The sequence below is a fragment of the Perognathus longimembris genome, chromosome 6 (genome assembly GCF_023159225.1).
Source record: "Perognathus longimembris pacificus isolate PPM17 chromosome 6, ASM2315922v1, whole genome shotgun sequence".
Taxonomy (NCBI): domain Eukaryota; kingdom Metazoa; phylum Chordata; class Mammalia; order Rodentia; family Heteromyidae; genus Perognathus; species Perognathus longimembris.
Genome location: NC_063166.1, coordinates 59,596,766 through 59,621,926, shown reverse-complemented (window position 1 = coordinate 59,621,926; position 25,161 = coordinate 59,596,766). Strand labels below are relative to the sequence as shown.

Genomic DNA, 25,161 nt, shown 5'->3' with positions numbered 1-25,161 from the left:
AGTTATTTTGATAGAAAACATTAGCAAAATAGTGGAACTACATTTAATTTCTAACATTGATTGAGAACCTGTATGTGCCAGGTACTGGACTTAGAGCCATCATCATCAATACATTTTATCTAGTTTAATCCTTACAGCTGCAATTCACTACTACTTTGACACCCCATGGGAGAATTTGAGGACCACAGGATTTAGATAACTCGCTTATGACACATGGCTGAAAGTTGCAGATTACAGTAAAATCCACATCTGCCTAATTCCAGAAAATGAATTCTACTCACCACATTCATCTTTCATTCCAACAGCAACTCCTACAATATTTTTTCCTTTGAGAATTCTTCCATTGGGAACAAGACCTAAGGGAACAAAATAGGTCATTGTAAAGATTCTACCCAGAAGAAACATGCCTCTTGCCATATTCCTTTCTGAACATGACTCCTATGGAGGTGAACTCACTTTTAAAGGACTTTACTTTGTGGAATGTATTTCATCATCTTCTCCTCAGCTGACTGCTGGACAAGTTGAGACACAGAACAGCTGACTGTAGAACAACAAGATTTTCAAAGATTGATCTAGAGTTCAGAGTTGCTGATTCCAGGATCTCAGTTCTGCTCACTGACCAAATGCTCTCTCATACTGAGGAGCTTACTCACATCAAGGTCCAAGTAGATAAATATGTGGGAGCTTGACTGACCAAACCAAAATCACCAACTTTTATCTCTATACACTGTCCCAAACAGAATAGAACAGAGACTGCAGGTACAGCCTCGATTGGTTCCTCAGAGGAAAAAGTGTTCTCTAAAATACCTCTGCCTGCATTATCACATCAATATGCCTGAAAGCTACCTGCTTTTCATAATTGCATCACATAGGCATTGGCTAAAATATACAGAGAAAGACAAAGAACTTGCTACAAACAAATTCGTATAGATAATATTCTAGTCATAAAACATTTAAAGAAAAGACTTGAATGTCTCTTGTGGCCAAGAGGCTCTCTGCTCCTGTAGTGTCCTTGTAGCAGAAAAATGAAAGAGCTTGTTAGAAATGCAGAATCCTGGGTTCTATCCCAGTCCTGTGGACTCAGAATATTAATTTTAATAAGGTGATTCATATGCCAGGAGTTAAAGACTGAGAAGTAGTGTTCTAGAAGTGTCTGGTGGTAAAAGGTGATGATGATTACTTGCCTAGGAACATTTTATGAATGTGTTTGTTTTGTGGCACTTAGGTCATGGTGACTATAAGCTAAGCTCCCTTCTAGCATATTCCATATATTAATTTATAAAATTCATATAAGAACTTAATAGGGCATAATCTCTTATGATTGTTGTATTACAAATGAGTGAACTGAGGCATAGAATAAGTAGGCTACCTACCTGAGGTCCTGCAGCTAGGAAATTAAATCACCAGGATTCCATCCCAGAATCTGACACCCTGTTCTACATGGATATTACTGAGGTCATCCTAGGTCATCACTGTTCACTCAGCACCCTAGTCTGGCCCCTTACACGCCTGTCCATTGTTGCCCAAAGAAACATAAGCTTTTTGTCTTGCGGAGTTCACTGCTCATATCATCTATTTGTAAGACTATGAGAGTTAACAAAAAAAAAATCACTTGCAACATTTTATCTTTTAGAAACATTATGGCACTGAAATATTGGCCTTCCTTAACACTTCTTTCTTTTTAATCAAACTATAGGTAATGTCATTCTATGCTGATTAATAGTTCCTCTATAATAGAAAGCCTTAGCAGGTTAAAATTCTAAAAAAGGAGAATCCCAATCACCTCTCCTGCATGCCTTCTCCTCAAATGAGAAGTTACCTTTTAAAGACTTATTCAGGGGGGCTTGGAATATGGCCTAATGACAAGAATGCTTGCCTCGAATACATGAAGCCCTAGGTTCTATTCCTCAGCACCAAATATATAGAAAAGGCCAGAAGTGGCGCTGTGGCTCAAGTTGGCAGAATGCTAACCTTGAGCAAGGAGACGCCCGGGACAGTGCTCAGGCCCTGAGTTCTCCAGGACTGGCAAAAAAAAAAGAGAAAAGACTTCAGAGAAGTGTAGCAATAGTTTAGAGGAGTTATTTTCTCATACTATATCACTGTGCAGAATTTTAGATTTCAGAACAAAAGAGCACTTCTTTCTGATCTCATTCCTCCCACCCCATTTTTTAATGGAGAATTCCTCTCCTTAAAGAGAAAAATGAGAGAATGACTTTCCTTTTGAGCCGTGTTTCTCAACCTTGGTGACGTCATGTTCCTCTGTGATAAACCTAATCTTAACCCAAGACTTCTTCATGCCTTCTCCACGGAGACTCAGTGATCAATCATGGCAGGGAAGAAAAGTCAGTGCAGAATTTTTTTTAAAGTTTTTCTTTCTGTGTTTGCATTTAGAAGAGTTAAAGGTCACACCCCCCCGGTATAAATTTATAGTGTAATATTAAGTATAGGATCCCAGTACCTGACATCTTGAAAGCCTCAGCCCTAGGCCCACCCCTATCCCATGTGAATAGTGCTCCATCCCTCCTGCTTTGCAAGATCACGGATAGAGAAAGTGCACAGGTTACTCCATCCTCTGGGTCCCTCCCTAATACCATAATGCCTTTGTCATATTTCCTCCCTTTATTTTCCTTTGGTCCTTCTTTATTTTCCATTTCTAGGGCTAATTGTTCCCTTACTGATTTCTCTTTCTCTCTTTTCTCTTTCTAACTCCTTTTCAACTTTGCTACCATTATTGGAATGTAGAGTAAAGATGCTGGTATCAGGACTTTGGTTATGTTGGATGAACAAGGAGGTAAGTTCAGATTTCTTCAGTAAGAACAATTCCTCTCATCTAAATGAAGTTGCATTTTTAAATTCTTTGTGTATCTGCAGGTGGCCATTTTTTAATATGTGTTCCACGTGCATGCAGGTGTAAATGTTCCAGAATATTCATCTTGCTAGTTTTCTTGCTCTGTTGAAAAGATTGGCAAATATGTGGAGATGTTGATACATTCTCTATAATTAAGTGAATGGTACTGCAATCTCTGTTATATGTGTGAGGAGAACAAAATTTTGAAGGCAAAGACATGTGTGTTTTAAAGAGTATTATTTTGAAAAATAGTAAAAATTTCCTCTGTTCTCCTAACCCCCAAATTTTCCAAAGAAATTGGTTTCCTTCCAATAACACCTAGATTGAATTAGAGTATCATATTGTCTGATTCTTTTAACCATCCTAACTCGTTCTCTGACATTTTTAACTTTTCAGGACACTGTAGAGGGCCCTTAAATAACTGGATGCTATTTTTAGATGTACATAAGCACGGGGGAATCATTCAGAAAATAGGAATTTGAGCCAAGTGCCATATTTGGCCTGTATTTAAAATTGGTATGGAAATGCTTGAAGCAATAAAAACTAGACACCTAAACGTTCAGTGTAAAATCCTCTTTGACTTTCAATATAACATCCTTTTTTGTTTTTTACTTTTTGTACTGTAAAGTGGTAACTAGAAAAGTTACCGCTTTATAAACTAGAAATTTTATTTTGTTCAGTGTATTTAGCCATATGATGATCTTTTATATAATTCTAGCCACAAGTTCTTTAACAATTCCATACTTGCAATTGGGAAAGACTAGAAAAAGCCTACATATCTGGAGAGTAATCAATATAATTATGGCCACAAATGATATCTCATATAGTAAATGAGATGAATCTTCACTTATGGAAGTAAGGCAAGTTGGGGTAGAAATAGGAAGAGCATAAAGGAATATCATTTGGGATCTTCTGGGACTCTGATGCTATGAAGCAATTAAAAGTCTAAGAGATTTATTGAGAGAATTGGTCTGTGGTAGAGGGAGAGAGAAATAGGTAGGGAAGACCTTCAGACCTCAGTGTAGGTTGATACCCATAAAAGCTTGAAAAGGAATGATTTGGGTAAGTAGAGCACCAGGTTACTGTTCTTAAGAATGTCTCATTGAGGACATTGGGGAGCACCTATCAGAGGAGCAGTATATTAGGAAAGTTTCAGTTCTAGTAACTCCATTGTGTTCAGATATTGACTTGAAGCCTGCGGGAGAGAGAAGGCCTCAACATCCATGAGCTTGTTAAGGTTCACAGGTACAGAGGTAAGGAAGCCCAAGGGGGCACACCCCATGGCTATCAGAAAAGAACTTTTGTTTTTTTCAAAAGTTAAACTATGAAAATAAATAAATACCAATAATCCAAAAAGTTAAGAAAATTTGAAAACACAGTTTAACATCAACTCTGTCATTTTCTTTCCAATACTCAAAATACACTTGCCAAAATTTATCCCCAGAGCTGGGAATGTGGCTTAGTGGTAGAGTGCTTGCCTTGCATGCATGAAGCCCTGGGTTCGATTCCTCAGCACCACATGAACAAAAAAAGCCAGAAGTAGCACGGTGTCTCAAGTGATAGAATGCTAGCCTTGAGCAAAAAGAAACCAGGGACAGTGCTCAGGCCCTGAGTTCAAGCCCCAGGACTGGCAAAAAAGAAAAATAATATTCCTAAGAGTCTAGCTGAGTACCATGCTTTATAATTTCCCAAAGGGATTTCTTCCATAATTATAACACTCGCTGGGTTGTACTTGCTGCATTGATCTATGTAACAATGTCTCAGGCTTTGAAACTCAAGATATCATAAGTCACTGTTTTTTTTAAAAAATAAATAAGCAGCCCATGGGTTCCCAATAGAAGAGTGGCACCTCACTTCTAGAGCAAAATTAAAACATATCCACTCAAATATTTAGCATTCCAATCTTATTAATTAATAGTTGGCCATGTGAAGAGAGTGGGAACAGGGAGAAATCTTGGGAAAGATCCCAGATTATGCCTTTTCTCTTAAGTATAATGCAGCATTAACAAAAAGGCATGCAAAATCATATATGCAAGTGAATATTTAAAGAGAGAGAGAAAGAAATTGGGGCTGGGGATGTAGCTAAGCAATACAGTACCAACTTCACATGCACAGCACCACAAATAAAAGGGAGGGAGAGGGATACTGACAAGACACACAAAGAACTAAATGTACTTACTTGAGTTTCAAATATCCTTTTACTATAATGAAGAAAATCTAGAGATTGTAGTGTATTACACTCACTATACAAATGTAGAAAATACAATTGTTCAACAGATAACCAAGCACTACAATATATTATTCTTTGAGAAACAAAACAGCACACACTGTCCACTTGACAGATTTCTTTGTGAGACAGTAAATTTTCTCAGTTAGGCAATCCAACTATCACCATATCAGAGTAAGGGTCAAATTTCTCAGTTTAAGGCTATTTGCTTAAATAGTCTGGGTTTTGTCAGATTGTGGTAAACAGGATGATAGTGATGAGAAACAGGAAACTACAAACCCTCCAAAAATGGGAGATTTCTTCCTTATTTAAAGAGGCCCATATTACATAGTCCCTGTATTAGTAGGTCAGGTATTTTTTCAGTGACAAATATGAGTAAGTCAATAACTGTCTTCATTGCCTGCATAAATGCCTTTTAATTTCTGCATATGTATGTTTGTTTAGATGAGTAACTACTTTGCGAGTCTCCTCAATTATGCTTTACTAATTTTGTTGATGCCTGAATCGCCAAAAATGTCGACTGTTTCTACCTCACAGCTGCTCAGAAGCCTGAAGAAACAGCCGTCATCTAAAGAACCATTTCACCTGCTGTCAGGTCAAACCAGACCACGGCGGGTTATCCAGCTGAATGGTTGTACTAGAAAATGCTTTATAGGGTTCTTGTTTTATACCCAGGTAACAGGAGACCACAAGGAGCCGTGAGCACGACACACAATCCTGGAGACATGCTTAGCCCTGGGACTTTTAGTCCCTCAAAAAGAAAACAAAAACAAAACCTTGTCTCCCAGGAAACTTCCTTGGATGATCTAACCTTTTCCTTCTGTTTTTCTCATTCATTGTGTTGGTCTTTGCTGAGTTATTCTGTTTATTCTGATGGCTGAACTATGTGGCTCTTTAAGAAGTCTATGGAGATGAACTTCAAGCTAAACAGTGAAATCTCAGTGAAATCTTCTTGCAAAAGAAAGACAAACTCAAATCTCATGCAAAAAAATCAATCGATTACCTTAGAAGGTTCCTGTCACTACAGCAGTGCACTTGAGAAAAACATTCCTCTTGCTAGCATCCACTCACTAAGTACCAATTATGAATGATGGAGGCTTCACTGTCCAATATAGTAGCTACTGGACATATGTGGCTTTTTTTAAAGTGAGTTTTTATGTTAAGTAAAGTGAAAATCATGTAAAACAGCATTTCATATGCTCATGGAGGCAAGCACAGTAGATCAATAGCATCAAACTCATAGTGTGTTTTGCCTTTTAACCAGGTTGAAATATTTATTCATGCTTACATGATAAGTGTTCTTCCACTGGTGCCATATCTCCACCCCTTTCTTTGTCTTTAGATTCTTTTTCAAATAGGATTTATTTTTTCTTTCACCTGGGGCTGGCCTCAACTGTAATCCTCCCATCTATGGCCTCAACCTTAATCCTCCCATCTATGGCTTCCTACAGAGCTTGAGAGACCAGCATGTGTCACCACATGCAGCTTGTTTTGCTGAGATGAGAATTACACAACCTTTTTGCCCAGTTGGCCTCAGACCTCCAGCTTCCCAATGTCCACCTCCCAAGAAGTGAACTTTTCAGAGGTGAACCACCACTACTAACTCAGTTTGAAGATTCCAAGAGTCTCATGATGCTTTACTTAGATGAACTTAGTAGAAGGCATCTACTCAGATTCTGATCATCTCACCATTGGTGGATCTATCACAAATCATCAATCATTCAACTGTCATGACCAAAGAATGTTAAAGCTCTGATCCCAACATACAGCACTAATGTACTAAAATAACTCCTTCCATCCAAAATGTTCTTCTCCCAGACTCTTAAGAGTAAACAGGAAATAGCCAGAAAGCAAGGTTAGTGAAGGAAGAAGCAGACAAGGTGGCATGATAGCATTGTACCAGCCTCATAGATGTTGCTGTACAGTCAGAAAGAAATGAAGAGAATACTTGCTTTCAAGCATTTCCTGAGAAGCATCTTCATAGAAACCAAACAAGTTCTATAAAGTCCCAATACTCTTAAATACACTCAGTAACCTCTAAAAATCAATAGACTTGTTAGAAAGCTTGTGACAATTTATTTTCTTAAAGAAAAATCATTGCCCTGCATTTATTAAACCAAAGCTCTTCAGCCCTCTACCACTATTCCCCTCAGGTATCCAATACTACATAAACAACTGAAATTCTGTTTCTATCAGACATTTTTAAAGCATAGCAGAGATAATAGATTTCTGCCTTTAATAACCTGAATTCTGTCCCTCCACTCCACAAAAGGGCACACAATTAAGAGCTTAGTTTTCAAGTCCATGGTTTCCTTAATTTGTTTTTTGTGTTGTTTTTTGTTTTTGTTTTTTTTTTGCCAGTCCTGGGGCGTGGACCTGGGGCCTGAGCACTGTCCCTGGCTTCTTTTTGCTCAAGGCTAGCACTCTGCCTTTTTGAGCCACAGTGCCACTTCCGGCTTTTTTCTATATATGTGGTGCTGAGGAATCAAACCCAGGGCTTCATGTATACGAGGCGCGCACTTTACCACTAGGCCATATTCCCAGCCCCTGGTTTCCTTAATTTGGGTCACCAGTGAACCAGTCTTTGGTTTTGCAATGACAATTTTCACTATACAGTTTAATGGGAAACTGTTTCTAAGTAATGATTTATGCCTTTAGGCTAAAAATGTGCTTCTCAGTTTTATTCTAAGCATTCTTTATTCCTAGAGGTATAAGCATGCATGCATGCATGAAATATAGATGAAAAGTGAAATAGTCATGTAATTAGGTCCTGTAATTAGAGGACAGTCAGGATATAACAGTGCTGTTATTCTTAAATAATCTTAAAAAGCTGTTTTAAAACTCTCTTCATCAAAATTGTAGGTACCTCAGTTTGGTGACATGCCTTTTGAAAAATCAATCCAGTTGATGTGTATAACCTTGGAAATCTAGAAGTATGATTCATTTTTGCTAGCCACAAGAGTACAACACTATTCTGTGTTCCACTCTATCACACTTCTTCCAAGGAGACATTCATTCTCTCTGCTGGATTCCTGGAGCTGGCCTTTTGTATCCCTACCCCTTTACCTATTGTAGACCCTGGAGAATCAGGAGCTAGAGGAATTAAATGCCAGCTAAAGCATTCCTAGCAAGAAAGGCAGGATGAGAGAGGAGTTGAAACATACTGGTGTTGTCAATATTACTGGGCTGATGTTGCTTTCTTTTCTAGCTTCTATGAATTAAATACAGAAAAACTAAGAATAGACTACCTTTGCCCATATAGCCACTACTAAGAGAAGAGAAGCAATCCAAACCTATTGCAAGTTAATGCTGCTGTTTTCCCCCCAAGAAGAAAATGAATTTGATTTTCTACCTTTATCTGGTTGAGGATACTTAAAAACCAAAAGATTTTGATATTTGGAAGTTAAAATGGAAACGTTCTCTATTAGTATCAAGTGGAAATGCCTTAAACATAGACTAACACGTTGTTTTTCCTTCTCTTGGGTCCACTAGTGTCTGAGTGAGGGAATATGCTGGGCTGTTTGTCTGGATACTAAAAATCAAACAGGCTTCCTGATTCCATCCTTTCATCTTCAAACTACAGACTATTTTAAGCATCGTTCTTGTTCATTTCTTTCCATCCATGCCTGCCTAGGGTGATCTCAGAAACCTGCAACAATGCATCTTCTGGGCCAATGCATTGTAATAGCTCTCTTCTCTTTCAAATTCCGTTTCACATAGTCATTTCTCATGTTCTGTTTGGAAACCCCCAAAAAATTCATTCCACACTATCATCCCTTTGTCCTAACCAGAACAACTCGATCGTGTCGAAGAAGGCATGAACCATATCAACCAAGACATGAAGGAGGCCGAGAAAAATTTAAAAGATTTAGGGAAATGCTGTGGCCTTTTCATATGTCCTTGTAACAAGTAGGTACTGGGTACCAGCTCTAATCTGTGGCGTCCAGTTTTCTTTCTTTTTTCTTTTTTTTTTCTTTTTTTTCCTTTTTTTAATGTCAAAGTGAATGTCTGAAGTTTTGTCTTTTTTTTTCTTTGTCCTTTTCCATCTGCTTCATTCTGTGGGGATAAAAATACTTGTGTTTAATCAGAACAACTGGAACGCATTGAGGAAGGGATGGACCAAATCAATAAGGACATGAAAGAAGCAGAAAAGAATTTGACGGACCTAGGAAAATTCTGCGGGCTTTGTGTGTGTCCCTGTAACAAGTAGGTGCTGCCTGCCTGCCTGAAGCTTTGGTTTCCCAAGGCCCATCTCCAAGCCTTGACCAGCTCATTCCTGCAGGCTCATAGGCAGGATGAGCATGTGGCATGCAGAACAGATCAATACCGTCTCCAATGCATTCATCTCATAGCATAGATGATATTAGTGGGAATTACTGTTAATGCATTAAAAATCAGGCATACTACAGTGAAAGCTTCACTGTCAGCAACTTTTATTGATGAACGTTTCAACATTTTCCAGAAAGTGTACTTTGACATAGAAGTACTTAGGGAACTTGATGAATCCCAACCCCAAGAACTGAAATTGCAGATTTAGAAAAGGCAGTGGATAAGTCTGGAGGATGAGAATCACTTATCTCAAGGTTTCATTGTTATAGAAGTAAACAGGACAGGTAATTTGGTCCAAAGCAAGCATTCTGTAAGCTAGAGAGTATGGTAGAAATTCTCCCTTCCTACTGCCCACTTGCACCTGAATTTGGTCATGAGATGCTATAGTAGCACCCAATACAGAGGCAGTGTGCCCTACAGCTAACAGTGCTCAAGTCTGGCCTAAATTGGACCCCGCCCTTTTAAATACTTCCTGTTGGAAGATCTATTTGTACACTGGCTGAAATGTTGAAATGTGTAGATTTTGCATGCACGACATCACAAAACATTCAACTGTTCGAAAGGTTCTGCAACGCTTTTTTTTTTTTTTTTTGGAATGTAGCAGAAATGTGACATGTGGTTATAAAGGTTTGCAACAGAAGGAACCCGAAACTGAGGGTTCTGGAAGATAGTCTTGTTTTGGTTAGCCATTAAAACATAATAAATGCATGCATGGATTGTCCAACATGCATTTGGAAAATTAAACTTATAACCCAGTCTCCCTTGCCCCTCCTGCTTCCCTTTTTAAAAGAAGTCTTTTCCCCCCTAAAAGCTCTCCTCACCCTAGCTTCTAGAGCAGAACTCAATGTTGTTTTTAGCAGATTATTTGACCATTCACATCCTTTGAACTTTGAGGCTGATTTAAAATATCCCACTTCCTGCTTAGGAGGGGGAGGGGCTCAATTTACCAATAAATGCAAGCATGTTTTCAAAAAGAATAATCTACAGTAAAGCCTGACTAACTGGAATACAACTCACTGGAACTCTCAACCCTGTGCTTTTGTTTCTTCCACATTTCACACAAAAAGAAAAGGCAAGGGGAACAAAAAATCATATTGCAGATTTTGAAATGTTTTTCTTCCAGGGCATCTTCATAGCTTCATTGTCCCAGTTAGTCTCCATCTTTCTATAATTTCTTCATTAAAAAAAAAATCAAGAGCCATAAATTGGTCTGGATGAAAAGACCACCAAATACACCACTACCATGGAAAGATCTGACCATTCACTACCCAAAGACGGTCAGGCAGCTAACTGCCCTTGACACCTAATTGTTACTCCCCAATTCATTAGTCATCATATAATTCACCGAAAGGACTCATTGCTAAGCAAGCATTCCAGTTAGTCAAGATTTGAACTGTATGTCCTCTGCAAAGGCCACTTGCCCCCTCAGGAGATTTCCATTGTTTTGTGGTGAACTCCAGCAAACACATTCTCCCCTTCATCAACTGTGTGTGAAGAAAGGGAGGAGGCAGACCCCCTTCCCACTCCACCTGGGTTGGATTCTAAGGTGCAGATGAAACGTGACCTCTATGAGAATTCCACATATAAGGGGTCACAAATTCCTTAATACACAAGAGACCCTAACTGAGCTTCAAAGCTTGACCAAGTGTTTCCTACTGTGTGTAAATAATGCTTTAAGAAAACCATGTGTCACAATGCAGTGGTTGGTGGTGCCCTGGATTATCTGAGGGCTTCGCCCTGTCTCGGCATGTTTCGAAGGACTATGGTAGATGTACGGCAGTGATGTGAGTCTATGTGCAGCATTGTGGGTGCAGTGGTTTGCCTTCTTCTGGAAACGCATATTTTCTCCTCCTCTGACTTTGCCAAAGATGGTCTATCAGACATTTTTACATAGCAGAAAACATCACAGAGTCCATACAGCTTCTTCAAGACAAACAGATAGGGAGTTGGGATGGGAGTTGCCAAGATCTAAACTGTATTAATTTGGGACCTTTTCCCATTGACTGGGCCCACGGCCCTTCGATGGCAGTTGCCATCAAAGAGCCTCATGACATTATTTATACCCTAAATTGTGAGAGTTGCTGTAATTTCTATCGGTACAATTTTCCAATTGGTTGCCAATTTGCTTGATCTCCAATCTGTAAGGATTTGAGCCAATTTCAATAGCTAGCTGTGGCTCGCTAGTGAAAGAAGAAAAGAAAATTAAATTCTGTGACTTTGTAAGAAGACATGTGAAAATTGGACCCAAGGGTGTTTCTTGGACTAAGAAATATGTGGTTTCTACTATGCAAAGAACCTAAAAACATCTTTGATTGCTTTAAATTACAGTACACCCACCAAAATATGCTGCACATGTTTCTATTGGGCACAAAAAGGTATGCCTGGATTTTAAGATTCTCTCCAAGGCAGCTCAGTGAAAGACAGCCCATGGAGACCACACCCATTCCAAATCACTCTCCACTGTCAACAACCCAGGATAGTTTGAAGTAGGAGTTTGTAAGCACTCTCTCTCTCTGTCCTTCCCTTCTACCCAACAAAGAAGCTACTGAACTGCGTTTCAAATCCTCATGAAGGCTATTACTGTCCTGCTAGTGCCTTTTTCGAGAATGGTCAACTTCTGAAGTAGTTTGGCTTCAATGAGAATGCTTCACTTTCTACTCATGCCTGTAGCTGGTGCATGAAGAAGACATAGAGGGGTTTCCCTGGTGCTAGATGGCTTGTTCTCTCTTCTCTTTTCCTGCATTCATTTCACTATGCTTCTTTTACTTTTTGTCTCTGTGGACAAAGGTTTGTACATCAACTCTGGATGTATGGTTACTGTTTGGAAGTACCGATATATTATCTAATTCAAATCATGCTAGAGGCAACTCAAAGACCATTATCCTTGGCCAACCACCAGGCCTTTGTGTCCTTCATGAAACACTGAAAATGTTAGCTTCACACATGTGTTGAGGGAAAACTATTCAACAGGGATCTTTGCATGATGGTGTGTAAAATCTTGGTCTCAAGTATGTTTTTCTGGATGACACTGTGTTGCTGTGGTGTGACATACACAACTCTACTTGGCAGTCTCGTTTTGTGTCTGTCTGCCAGTATGTTCTTCTATGTTTTGTGTCTCAAAATAGAATCATGTTACTGAAAATAGAACTGAATGTATTCCAGCTACTAAATCTCTATCTTAAATTCAATTAAAACAGCAAAGCAAACCAAAGATTTCAGTCTTGACCATTGATTGCAATTGACTCAATTGGAAATGAAAGGCTGAGTAGCTGGGGCATGGTGGTGGCCAACTATTTGGGTCCAGATTATGATATATCGGTATTCTCTAATGCCTCAGAGTTAAGACTCATTTTGCTTGATTCGGTTCTTCGCTTGAAGAAATTGCTCTGAGCTTACTGCTCCCCCCTGTGCCTTGTCACTCACCCTCTTTTTTGTATAGGCTTAAATCAAGTGATGCTTACAAAAAGGCCTGGGGCAATAACCAGGATGGAGTGGTGGCCAGCCAGCCTGCTCGTGTGGTGGATGAACGGGAGCAGATGGCCATCAGTGGTGGCTTCATTCGCAGGTAAGCTTCCTGCAGCCCACATTGGAGCAGTTCTCTGTTGTTGGACAATCAACCATCCCATCATTTTATTACTCATCAATCTATCTATTGGCTGGGAGCTCTCACTCAAGCCTTTTCTGAGCTTACTTCTGGGATTGAAAACAAATAGGGGTGGGTTGAGCCAAGCAAGATGGCCTCACTCAAATGGTGACTGGCTCAAACCATCAGTGATTAATCTGTCCTTCTGCATGATGTGGTCTTCCAACAGATAACCCAGGTCCCATACCTGGTAATAACATCATACCAAAGGGGGAAAGCTCCCATGCACAAGCACTTATCAAACCATGGCTTATGCCATTGAATTTAGAAAAGTATCCTTGAACAAAGAAGATGACACAATTACGGTTCAGAATCTCACTGTCAACCAGACTGTCATGAGTTTAATTGAACTAAGCTTATTAAGGGTTTATTTACAGAGGCGTGTTCAGCAGTACTAACAGTGATTGATGAAGCATTTATGGGCTAGCATTATCAGGAAGCTATTGCCTCTTTCTGCTCCCAGGGAAACTAGATCAATGGCACTTAAGCCAATGGTTGCATATCAGAATCAGCTAAAGAGGCTTAAAACAAAATGAAACAAAAATCAGTGCCTACCCTGAATCTACACCAATCAAATCAGTTTTCTGGACTTGAGACACAACATGTGTATTTTTTTCAACCTCCTCTGAGGAGTCTACTATGCACCACTGAACTCTAAGCGCATGTCTGTGATTGATGATTGTTTAAACAAGTTTCTTGAATACATGAGAAAGTGAGGATTGACTCTCTGCCTTTTTTTTAAATATTCTCTGGCTTAGACATCTCTAAAAAAATCAAAATGGGCCAGTTTATAGTGCAAATTGCAAATAGGGAAATAATTTAACCCCTCCAAACATTTTTTCTTCTTATTTTCACACAAAGTAAGATTATTCTGGAATAAGTGCTTGCTGTTTGCAAAACAAGTATCTCCTTAATCTTCCAGTTGGACAGTGGAAAATTTGGTAAATGCCTTGTGAACCAACTGTCCCCATTTTCACCCCGCTTTAAACTGAAGCAATAAATCATGTCACAGTCTTCTACTCTGCAATCACTCACTCACAATGCCACTTGAAAATCCATGGCATTAAATTATGATTACATATGAATCAGTCTTAATAAACAGCTTTCTTTGGAGTTCTTGGGAGCTAGTAGGGTTAAGAGGCAGATTGTAGCTAACACTACTCTCCCCAATGATGTTAATCCCAAATTTAAAGAAATAAGCAGGGAGATCTCTGAGCATAGAATTTGTTTTTTCATTTTCTATTTGACTCTTGGAGATTTTGGTCCAGGAAGGAAAGCAAAGATTCTACTTTGTTCTACCTTTATTGTCTGACCTGGTCTCTCAAACTAAAATTATTTTAACACTTAAAATTAGAATTGGGGTAAAAGGAGAAATAGTGTAATGATAGCAGTCAGAAAAGTAGAAAATTCAATCTATTTAGCACACTGTATTTAAAAACAGAAATTCAAGCTGGGTGCCAGTGGCTCGTATCGGTAATCCTAGCTACTTAGGAGGTTGAGATCTGAGGATCACAGTTGGAATCTGGCCTGGGCAGGAAATTTTATGAGACTCTTATCTTTACTAAACTACCAAAATTTTGTCAGAAGTGGAGCTGTAGTTCAAGTGGTTGAGTGCTAGCTTTGACCAAAAGATATTCAGACACAAAGTCCAGGCCCGGAGTTCAAGCCCCAGGACTGGCCCAAAAAGAAAGAAGAAGGAGGAGAAAGAGGAGGGAAGAGAAAGGAGGAGGAGGAGGAGAAGGAGGGGAGGAGGGGAGGAGGAGGAGGGAGGAGGAGGAGGAGGAGGGGAGAGGGAGGAGGAGGGGAGGAGGAGGAGGAGGAGGAGGAGGAGGAAGAGGAGGAGGAGGAGGAGGAGGGAGAGAGGGAGGGAGGAAGGGGGAGGAGGAAGAAGAAGGAACTCAAGTAGACATAATGGCCCATGCCTATCACCAGTTTTAGCACGCAGGAGACAGACTAGAGTATCAAGAATTCTACCCTGGGCAATATGAAGAAAAAAGAAAAGAGAAAGGAATGAAATCAAATGAGGAAAGGGGAGAACGAAAGAGCTTTACAGACAAAAGGCAAAAAAAAAGAAAAAGAGAGAGAAAAACTGTAGGAAAGAAAATTTAAGGATTCAAAATGCAGTTTCTTTCATTTTCTTTTTTAATGCTGGAAATTGAACCCAGAGACCTACTAGTTAAGCAAGCACTCTCTACTAAAATATATCTTCCAAGTCAAGACAAATTTTTATTTTGTCTTTAGTTTGGAGAGTCTTTAATTTGAAGGATACATTAATAATTTCTATAATCAAGCCCATGTAGATAAAAACCTTACACATTTAATATAGTGTGTTCTCCCTGTACAAATTTTTTAAATTAACTTTACCATTACTAGGCCAAGATAGCTATTAATTTTTGTATAATGACAATGCAACATGGTAAAGTAGAATGCTTTCCAGATAATATAATAATTTCCTAGTATATCAGAGCTAAAACATTTTTTCTTTAATTGAATGGAGTCTAAAGACAGTTAAACTAAATCTGTATGTGTCTATAGACTTGCCCTAAGTGTCAAGCCTTTGCCATTCAGGTTTCTCCCCATCTTCTATCTTTTGAACATTATTCTTTGGCTCCTAGGGTAACAAATGATGCCCGAGAAAATGAAATGGATGAAAACCTGGAGCAAGTGAGCGGCATCATTGGAAACCTCCGTCACATGGCCCTTGATATGGGCAATGAGATCGATACACAGAATCGCCAGATTGACAGGATCATGGAGAAGGTGAGCACAGGGTAGTCAGCAAGATGCTACTGCTTGTCCATTCTCAGATAACTATTAGGAAGCATGAAGGGCGTAACTAGGCCCTGAATATCTGACATTAGATTCAAATACTTTTAATTGCTGATGGTTTGTGGTTGTTTTTCTAAGACAAGCATAGAGTCAGCAATAGAACTGGAGTAAATATTAGAATCTAATTGTGGTTTTTGTTGTTGTTTCTTTGTTTGTCCTCTGGGGACGATCAAACACAGAACTTAAAGTTATGCTGAGCAGGTGCTCTACCATTGAGCCTGTAAATGTAGACTTTAATCAAACAGCTATTTCTCCTTCATGCCAGGCATTGTGCTAGATCCTGTTATATAACATAAAAAAGATTAGAAAAACACATCCCCTCTGCCACAGAGGCAGTGGGAGGCAATGAGTTGCTGGATTAATTTACTACCATAACATAGTACACTCCATTGAAAAAGATAATCAGGGTCAAAGAGGAAGAATTTCAAGAGGCAGGGTGGGGGGAAAAATCTCAGAAAAAAAGCTGCTTTTAAGTTGAGTCTTGAAGGTTGAGATTTACCATGTGGAGATGGTAAAGAAACAGAATTAGAAAATGAGGAAATATGATCCGTTTAACCAGATGAGTTGCAACTTTCTTTTTATAAAAGCTAAAGACCCAGGTTCCAGTTCCAATCCAACAGTTTGCATCTCGCATCTCAAAATAGGAAACATCTGATGAAACAGGCTCACACAAGGCTATCAAACGCAGTCCTAAGACACCTTCTAGCCAGCAAAGGCCAAGAGAAAGACTGTAGAGAATAGAAGAGAAAGAGATGGGTTTGGAGCATAAAAGTACAAGAGAACAGAAAGAAGCACTAGAAATTTTCTGTAGTTAGGGAAAAAAAATCAGATATTCTATTCCACACAGAACAAGTCGGACATAAGTTATGTTTCCTAGAGTTTTACCCCTTTCCTCCTTCAGTAGGTTGTTGAATATTGATAATAATCTCATTAAGTGTTTGAATGCCCAAAGGAGAAATAGACATATTATAGCTTTAATAGGTATTGAACACCTTCCTGTCTTGCTAATATTTTGTTACATCCATTCTCTGTGAGATATTGAAGTCCTGAGTCTGAGATCCTGATTTTTTTTTATATAAGTCATTCATTTCTGTGAGGATGGAAGGATTACTTTAAAGGCATATGTTGGGGCTGGGGATATGGCCTAGTGGCAAGAGAGCTTGCCTCGTATACTGAGGCCCTGGGTTCGATTCCCCAGCACCACATATACAGAAAACGGCCAGAAGTGGCGCTGTGGCTCAAGCGGCAGAGTGCTAGCCTTGAGCAAAAGGAAGCCAGGGACAGTGCTCAGGCCCTGAGTCCAAGGCCCAGGACTGGCCAAAAAAAAAAAAAAGGCATATGTTATCTTTAAGTCATAAGAAGAATTTCAATTAAATATATTCTTTATGAGCACAATGCATCTTATTCAGTGTCATTCCTTACATCATTCTCCCCCATCTCTCTCAATCCTACTCATCCCTTCAAGTTACCTGGTTCCACTTTCAGATATGTACATTGCACTTCTGAGGCCTCTCAAGTCAAAGGCTATTAGTTTCCTATAACTTAACTAGCTTTCTATGTCTTGGAACAGTAATAAATCCGCAGAAAAGGAACATATTGCTCATTTGTGTTTTATATACTCCATATAAAAAATATCTGATTGCACAATATTTGGCTGACCAATACTGACCTGCCCAGATGTCAGAGCTGGCTAGTAAAATTCTTGTGCTTTGCTTACTTCTGCAAGTATGACATACTTGGCATTGTTATAAAGCTTTTGATTTGATAAAGCCTTTAAAGATGTGCAAGCCAATGGATTTTAGAATAATACTGAGTGTTTCAAAAAGCACTGGAGCCAGCCCAACCTGACCTAAACCACTATAGCCCAGAAAAAAACAGACAAAGAAATAATGGCTGAACTGCTTTTCTGACAGGAAAATTATTTGAGAAAACAGGAAGTATTCATTTTGTGTTAATGGACTCAATTTACTCATATGCAAGCAGATAATGTTTCAAAGCCAATTAGGGTTCCTGAAGGATAGGTTTTACAAATATTGAGGTCAAACTCTTATTGACAGAGTTATTTGGACTTTAAACAAAATTGTGTTTCTGAAAAGGCAAGTGATATCTTGCTGTACTATTTCTACTTTTTATCTTTAAGGAGAACCTTTTATTTTAGGCCTAGTATACAACCCAGGTGGAGATAAACACATTCATAAAGTTTACACAATAGCCAGACAAGTGGATGGGAAATAACCATTTCTGTTCCTGTCAGTCCTTGACTGCTGAAAACACTTAAACAGTTGGAGAGAGGCCTAGTGTCCTTGAATAACTAGCTCAATCCAATGAATAGTTTAAATAGTACTACCACCCATGTAGCCACACACTTTTCAAAATCACAATCGTGATATGATTTAGCTGGAGTCCACCTCAAGCCAATGTTTTCCCAAATAATTAAAATCACACAGGTTCTTCCATTTTCTCTTATGAGCCCAATGAGGAACTTCACCCAACTCCATCGATCATGATCGTTACCTATTACTGATTAATAGAGAAATTGTAACAGTCCAAAGCAATGATATTTTCATTCCATTCCTCATGGACTTTAAGAAATGACATATTTAAAAACCTTGGCTTTTTTTTTTACTCATACAATCTTCTAAGGCTAAGAGGATAAAATTCTTTCAGAATACTGCTAAATTGAAAACAAGACTGTATTAGAGGCTATATGGGAACAGTTGCTAAGGAAACCATGGTGATGTTAAAACTTTAACCTAAAGTGGTCAGTGGTAAATGCTAGAAACATGTTGAAAACAGTGAGGCAAACTCCTCAGCTGTCCTCATGTTCTTCCATCCATGAAAAGATCATGTTTGAGAATGAAGACCTCATCTTCTAACAGGATTTTCCTGTTCACCAGTTCAGACCTGGTATACTCACCTGAAAATTAGTAATCCTAACTGGGAATCAGAATTGGCTGCTGTCTGGGGCAATAAGCATTCAGCCCCGAAAGTCTGATTTGGCCCAAATATCATTGGCTAAAGACATAATTTGAAGAGATGTCCAAAGTTTCAGAAGGGTACTCTGGACAGCACCTGTAACCCCTTATTGGTTCTCTAGTGACTGTGCTTCTTACCGGCAAATCAGGATACATGAAGTGGGTATGTCAGCCAGTGTAGATTTTTAAATAGAAATATTTAGAAAAATGGGATGGCTAACTTCCACAAATAAAGTCCTCAGGTACATAAACAGGAGAATAAAGAAGTCTCCTCAAAATACCAAGAATACATCTAAGAGGTTATTTTTACCAGAATTTCTTTTCTAAAAGACACTACTTTTTTTTCATTTCTTTATTGTCAGAGTGATGTACAGAAGGGTTATAGTTTTATTCGTAGGGCAGCGCATACATTTCTTATTCAACTTGTTACCTTCTCCCTCATTTTCCATCGCCTCCCTCCTCCCTGCTTCCCTCCGCCACTGCTTCTTTTATATAAGGAAGATGCACTAACTTTTATGTCAGATGTTATATGGGCTGTAATTTTAATACCCTTCATTTTAATACCCCAAAATTGAAGAAGAAATGACAGATGCCCATCAAACTAAGGTCTATTTTAGTTCTGCCCACATCCTTTGAGGATATATAATAACTAAACTCAGAGTTCTACTTGTGTCATGTGAAGCCTGGTCAGAGAGTTTGCATTCAAGAGATCCCACAACATTTGCGTTCAGGAATGTCATTTATTTTAAGAAGGATTTCTTTTTTTCTCACTCGAGCTATTTTCAAAATTCCGTCTGGAAATCCAGTCAGCATAATTCAATCCATAGGAACATTTCAAATTGGTCTGAGCTGGTAATTTTCCTTTGCATCAGAATATCATATTTCTGATAAAAATTTGTAGCTGGAGAGGGGGGAATTAAGGAACCTAATAAAATTAGAGGTAGTGTTTGTTTTCCAAATGAAGAGCCCAAGGTCAAAAATATGCCTCTATAGTTCAGACCAAGGAAAATGAATGTTCTATCTTATGATGTAAATACTTTTTTTTTAAGGCTAACTCCTGATTAACTAAACAGATGGCAGAGAACTATAGCTGGTAGTTCAAAGTTATGAATAATCTACAAATCTGTTCAACTTTGCACATTTCTTTTTATTGCTATTATAAAGGTAATGTACAGAGCGTTTGCAGTTATGTAAGTCAGATAAAGACTATATTTCTTTTTGGACAGTGTCATCCCTTCCCTCACTCTCTCACACGTTTTTGAGTATAGATAGCTCTAGTGTCCTGAGAATTCATAATTCAAACTGAATAAAGAAGGCTCATCTCAGAGAATAAAATGCCTCAAGGACAGTAGTAGGTACAATGTCAGTAATCACTGGAGAATATCCTTTTGGGAACAGGGATACACAATTAGATTGATTAGAAAAACATCTTAGGTTCTCTGCTTATCATGGAAGCTTCCTTTTCTTCTGCAAAGGTATAGACAGTATTACCTGTCAGGATAGGAAGAAATTATAGCCTAAGCAGAGCTGTTTTCTTCATCCCTAATTGAGACTCGTGTCTTCAGTATTGAGGGGAATCATTAGTTTTCTAGGATTTAAAGGTCTTACCTACTACCACCCTCTAGATTTCATGTTGCATATATGTCAAAATGTAACAGAAGGGGCTGGGGATATAGCCTAGTGGCAAGAGTGCCTGCCTCATATACACGAGGCCCTAGGTTCGATTCCCCAGCACCACATATACAGAAAACGGCCAGAAGCGGCGCTGTGGCTCAAGTGGCAGAGTGCTAGCCTTGAGCGGGAAGAAGCCAGGGACAGTTCTCAGGACCTGAGTCCAAGGCCCAGGACTGGCCCAAAAAAAAAAAAAAAAAAAAATGTAACAGAAGGGGGCTGGGGATATAGCCTAGTGGCAAGAGTGCCTGCCTCGGATACACGAGGCCCTAGGTTCGATTCCCCAGCACCACATATACAGAAAACGGCCAGAAGCGGCGCTGTGGCTCAAGTGGCAGAGTGCTAGCCTTGAGCGGGAAGAAGCCAGGGACAGTGCTCAGGCCCTGAGTCCAAGGCCCAGGACTGGCCAAAAAAAAAAAAAAAATGTAACAGAAGCCATAGGTCAACCAAGTGGCCAGAGTCAGTAAGGTGCAAGACAAAGGTAAATGTGTTCCTGTGGAAGACAAGCCACTTATCAAAGTAGTGGCAGTGAATCTTCAGCAATGAGGCTAAAAATGTATTAAGCCTTTTCAAAACAAGGCATGCTTTCACCCAATAATAGTAACTGCAAGATAAGAAACCTTGAGGGCTTAATGTTCACAAAAGCTTCTTCTAAGCCCATTATGTGTAATGGGCTTAGTATGTACCCAATCCTCATAGCAAACCCAGGTAGAGAGGAATGATTAATAGTGTGGACCATAACCCATGGTGATTTGCATTCTGACTGTGGTTCTTCCAACTACTAAGATCTTTGTTGTGAGAATTCTAAGGAAAAGTTGCTTGAACTCTACCTGTTTATTTTCCTTACTTATAAAAATCAGGCTATTAACCATACATAACTGGTAGAGAATATTATCAAAGTTGAGTGAGGGGTGCAAATGTAGGTGCCCATGCTCAGTATCATATTGTTTATTGTCTCCATATGTTGACAGGAAAACTAAAATCTTTGGCTATAATTTTTGGAAAATGTTATGTTAATCATGATTTGAATACAACTGTGCAGGAGTGGTGCTAATTCAACCTAGTCCAACAGAGGTGAAATATCTATTATAGTAGAATACTACCACAGAAGTCAGTGAATGACCTTTGGGCATACAAGGATAACTGACATATTTCTGTTTACCAAAGGATGCTCTCCAATAGGAAAAACAGTTTTTAAAAAACAGGATTAAAGCTTCTGTGATCACATCCAAGTAGAGCCTTGGCAATTATACTGGAAAAAGGGAGTGGTCAGTTGGACTGGGGAACTTTCATATTTTCCCCCAAGAGGAAAAGTTGAGCTACATGCTGGAGAATAAGTGTAACCTGAGGTCTGTTTGGCTTTCCTTTTTTTCTAGGCTGATTCCAACAAAACCAGAATTGATGAGGCCAACCAACGTGCAACGAAGATGCTGGGAAGTGGTTAAATGTGCACATTTGTGCTCTCCAAGTGCGGTTGGGGAAGATAGCTCCTTCATGCTTTTCTCATGGTATTACCTAGTAGATCTTGCACACTCAACACACACATCAGTCCACCCTCATTGTGAATGTTGTCCTGTGTGTCACCTGTCAGCTTCCAGACAAACGATGCGTCTCTGTTCTCTTTTCTTTCCAAAGGCTGTACATAATAGTCATTTGGTGGTTCTAACTCTCTATGTGAAGTGTCTTTTGGGTTTCCTTGTTTTCCTTTTTCCTCCTCAGTGGCGTTTGCTGAATGACAACAATTTAGGAATGCTCAATGTGCTGTTGATTCTTTCAATACACAGTATTGTTCTCGTGAAACTGTGACATTCCACAGAGCTACTGCCACTGTCTTTTCTTTGAGTGTCAGGCTCTGAATCTCTCAATGTGTGCAGTCTTTGGTTCCTCATGGCTGTTATCTGTCTTTATGATTTCATAATTAGACAATGTGGAATTACATTAACAGGCATTGCACTAAAAAAAAGTGATGTGATTTATGCATTTATGCATGAGAACTAAATAGATTTTTAGACTCCTACTTAAACAAAAACTTTCCACAACAGTAGCATACTGATGAGAAAAATACACATACACACACACACACACACACACACAAACAGCAACAACAAAATAAAGCAACGCATGCTCAGTATTGAGACACTGTCAAGATTAAGTTATACCAACAAAACCTGCAGTAGTGTCACTTTCTTTCTGTCAACATCTAGACTTATTAATCATGATCATCTTTTTTTAAAAAATGACTTTTTTAAAAAGATGGATTTAACATACTCACCATTGAATCATTTCTGGCAAAATATATGTTTGGTTGAAACTCTGTGAAATGGGTGTAAAATAGGGTCGGTTTGTTGCTTTGGAAGGTGATGTTTTGGAGATAGCAGTCTTGCTGTGAAACCTTGTGGATATGTAAATTTTGTAAGGCAAACTGGCTGATCACCATTTCCCCCTCCTCCCCCGCTTTCTTATCAGTACAAGTCTTTGTTGCTTAACCTAGAGCTATGCACACCAAATTGCTGCGATGTTTAGTAACTGATTAAAACAAAAACCTTTAGAAAATAATATAAATGAATGAAATATAGAACTGTGAGATAAATATCATTACAGCATGTATTACTAACTTCCTCTTGTCTCCTCTGTCAGTTTGTGAAGTGATTGACATTTTGTAGCTAGTTTAAAATTATTAAAAATTATAGACTCCAATGCTCTGCTGTCATTTTTTTCCTTCCATGAACTCGTCTGATTTTCTACTACACCAGGAGGCGAAGTCTAGCTATCATGCACTATTGCTCCTCAGAAACTAGCTGTGTGTGATAAAGACACTGGATGGAAAAACCAAAACAAACAAACAAACAAAAAAAACAGTTAATCCTTTCAAACATAATTCCCATGGCAGCCGACATGTTGGGTTGATTTCCACAGTTTGTTGTAGAAATACTTGTGTGTGAATTCAGCAGTTTTCAGCATACTTAGATAATCCAGAGGTGGGGGGAAGTATCTCCGGTTCTCAGACTTAGCCTTATGTAAACTCAGGTATGACAGGTGTCAGTCAGCTCTTACTCTCTTTTTCATTGGAGTGTCCCACCAGCTACTGCCCTAAATTAGCTCTTTATTACCATCAGCACCACCATCAACAACAATGACAACAACCCTGCCCTTATTTTTTTTTAAGCTTTTCTACAGCATCTACCATAAAATTCACCCCTTTAGTCTGTAGTTGTAGCTCAGTGGTAGATACTTGTTCATGATCACAGTTCTACCTTCAGCACTGTAAAAGAAAATATGTATATCTGCCCTACTTAAATATGCCTCCATTTTTTAGTATACTCAGAATTGGTGCATTCTGATTTTAGAAGAACTTTATTACCCTAAAAAGAAACTATGAGCTGGGTGCCTGTGGCTCACACCTGTACTACTCAAGAGGCTGAGATCTGAGGATTGTGGTTCAAAGCCAGCCTGGGAAGAAAAGTCCCCTTGAGATTCTTATCTCCAATAAACTACTCAAAAATGCTGGAAGTAGGCTGGGGATATAGCCTAGCGGCAAGAGTGCCTGCCTCATATACACGAGGCCCTAGGTTCGATTCCCCAGCACCACATATACAGAAAACGGCCAGAAGCGGCGCTGTGGCTCAAGTGGCAGAGTGCTAGCCTTGAGTGGGAAGAAGCCAGGGACAGTGCTCAGGCCCTGAGTCCAAGGCCCAGGACTGGCAAAAAAAAAAAAAAAAATGCTGGAAGTAGCACTGTGGCTCAAATGGTAGAGTGCTACCCTTGAGCACAGAGGCTCAGGAACAGCGCCTAGAATGAGTTCAACCCCCAGGACCAGCCCCCCCCCCAAAAAAAAAGGAAGGAAGAAAGAAAGAAAGGAAGGAAGGAGGAAGGAAGGAAGGAAGGAAGGAAGGAAGGAAGGAAGGAAGGAACCCCAATTAGCAATTCCTTCAATTGTAGGCAACTACTAATTTAGTACTTTGATAGTTGTCTCTCCAGGTTTGCCTCATTCTGAACATTTCCTCTACCACCCCTCCATCACCTTTACCACGATCACCTCCATCATCAATCACCTCTGCTATTCTCTTTACCTCTCTCCAAAACCACATAGTTATAATGGAGCCAAGTTTATCTCGGTTGTCCTGCATGGCTGGTCAGATCATTTTATTCATTAAAGCATCTCTGGAGGTTTGGTGAAAGCAATGAAGAAGCAAGAATAGCAATGACAAACTTGTCTTTTCCAATAAATGTTTACCAATTCTTGCACCTCTTCTCACACCTCAGGAGAGGTTCTATAGGTTCCCAGACATTCAACAGCAACATATTGATTTTATGAAATCATGGTAGTAGATGATAGGATGCACGAAGAAAGAGAAAGTGATGATGTACCACATATGTCAATGCTAACAAGGGATCAGTATATGGGCCATGCTAGAAAATTCTCTTCCAAACTCCATCTGTTCTCAGCCAGATAAGTAAATATGTTTTCACATTGCTTAAGCAATTCAAACTGTACACTAAGCTACATGTAATGTAAGACACAGGCATTTGTTTTAAGGCCTGTCAGAATTTGTTGTGAAGCATATTGCCTTGGATGATTGCATTTGTCCAGCCTCAGCTCTTACGCAGTCAGTTCCTCTTGTGTAAGGGAAGATGGCTT

General features: G+C 39.2%; 1 protein-coding gene across 1 annotated transcript in view; it reads left to right on the top strand.

The window, feature by feature from the left end:
* Snap25 (synaptosome associated protein 25) overlaps positions 1-23,204 on the top strand; it is a 76,859-nt gene extending 53,655 nt beyond the window's left edge. The window contains exons 4-8 of the mRNA XM_048348801.1: positions 2,743-2,791; positions 8,867-8,984; positions 12,844-12,969; positions 15,663-15,807; positions 21,899-23,204. Of these exons, the coding sequence (XP_048204758.1) occupies positions 2,743-2,791; positions 8,867-8,984; positions 12,844-12,969; positions 15,663-15,807; positions 21,899-21,967 (507 nt within the window). The 3' untranslated portion in view covers positions 21,968-23,204. The remainder of the gene's footprint in view (positions 1-2,742; positions 2,792-8,866; positions 8,985-12,843; positions 12,970-15,662; positions 15,808-21,898) is intronic.
* Positions 23,205-25,161: the final 1,957 nt, after the last annotated feature.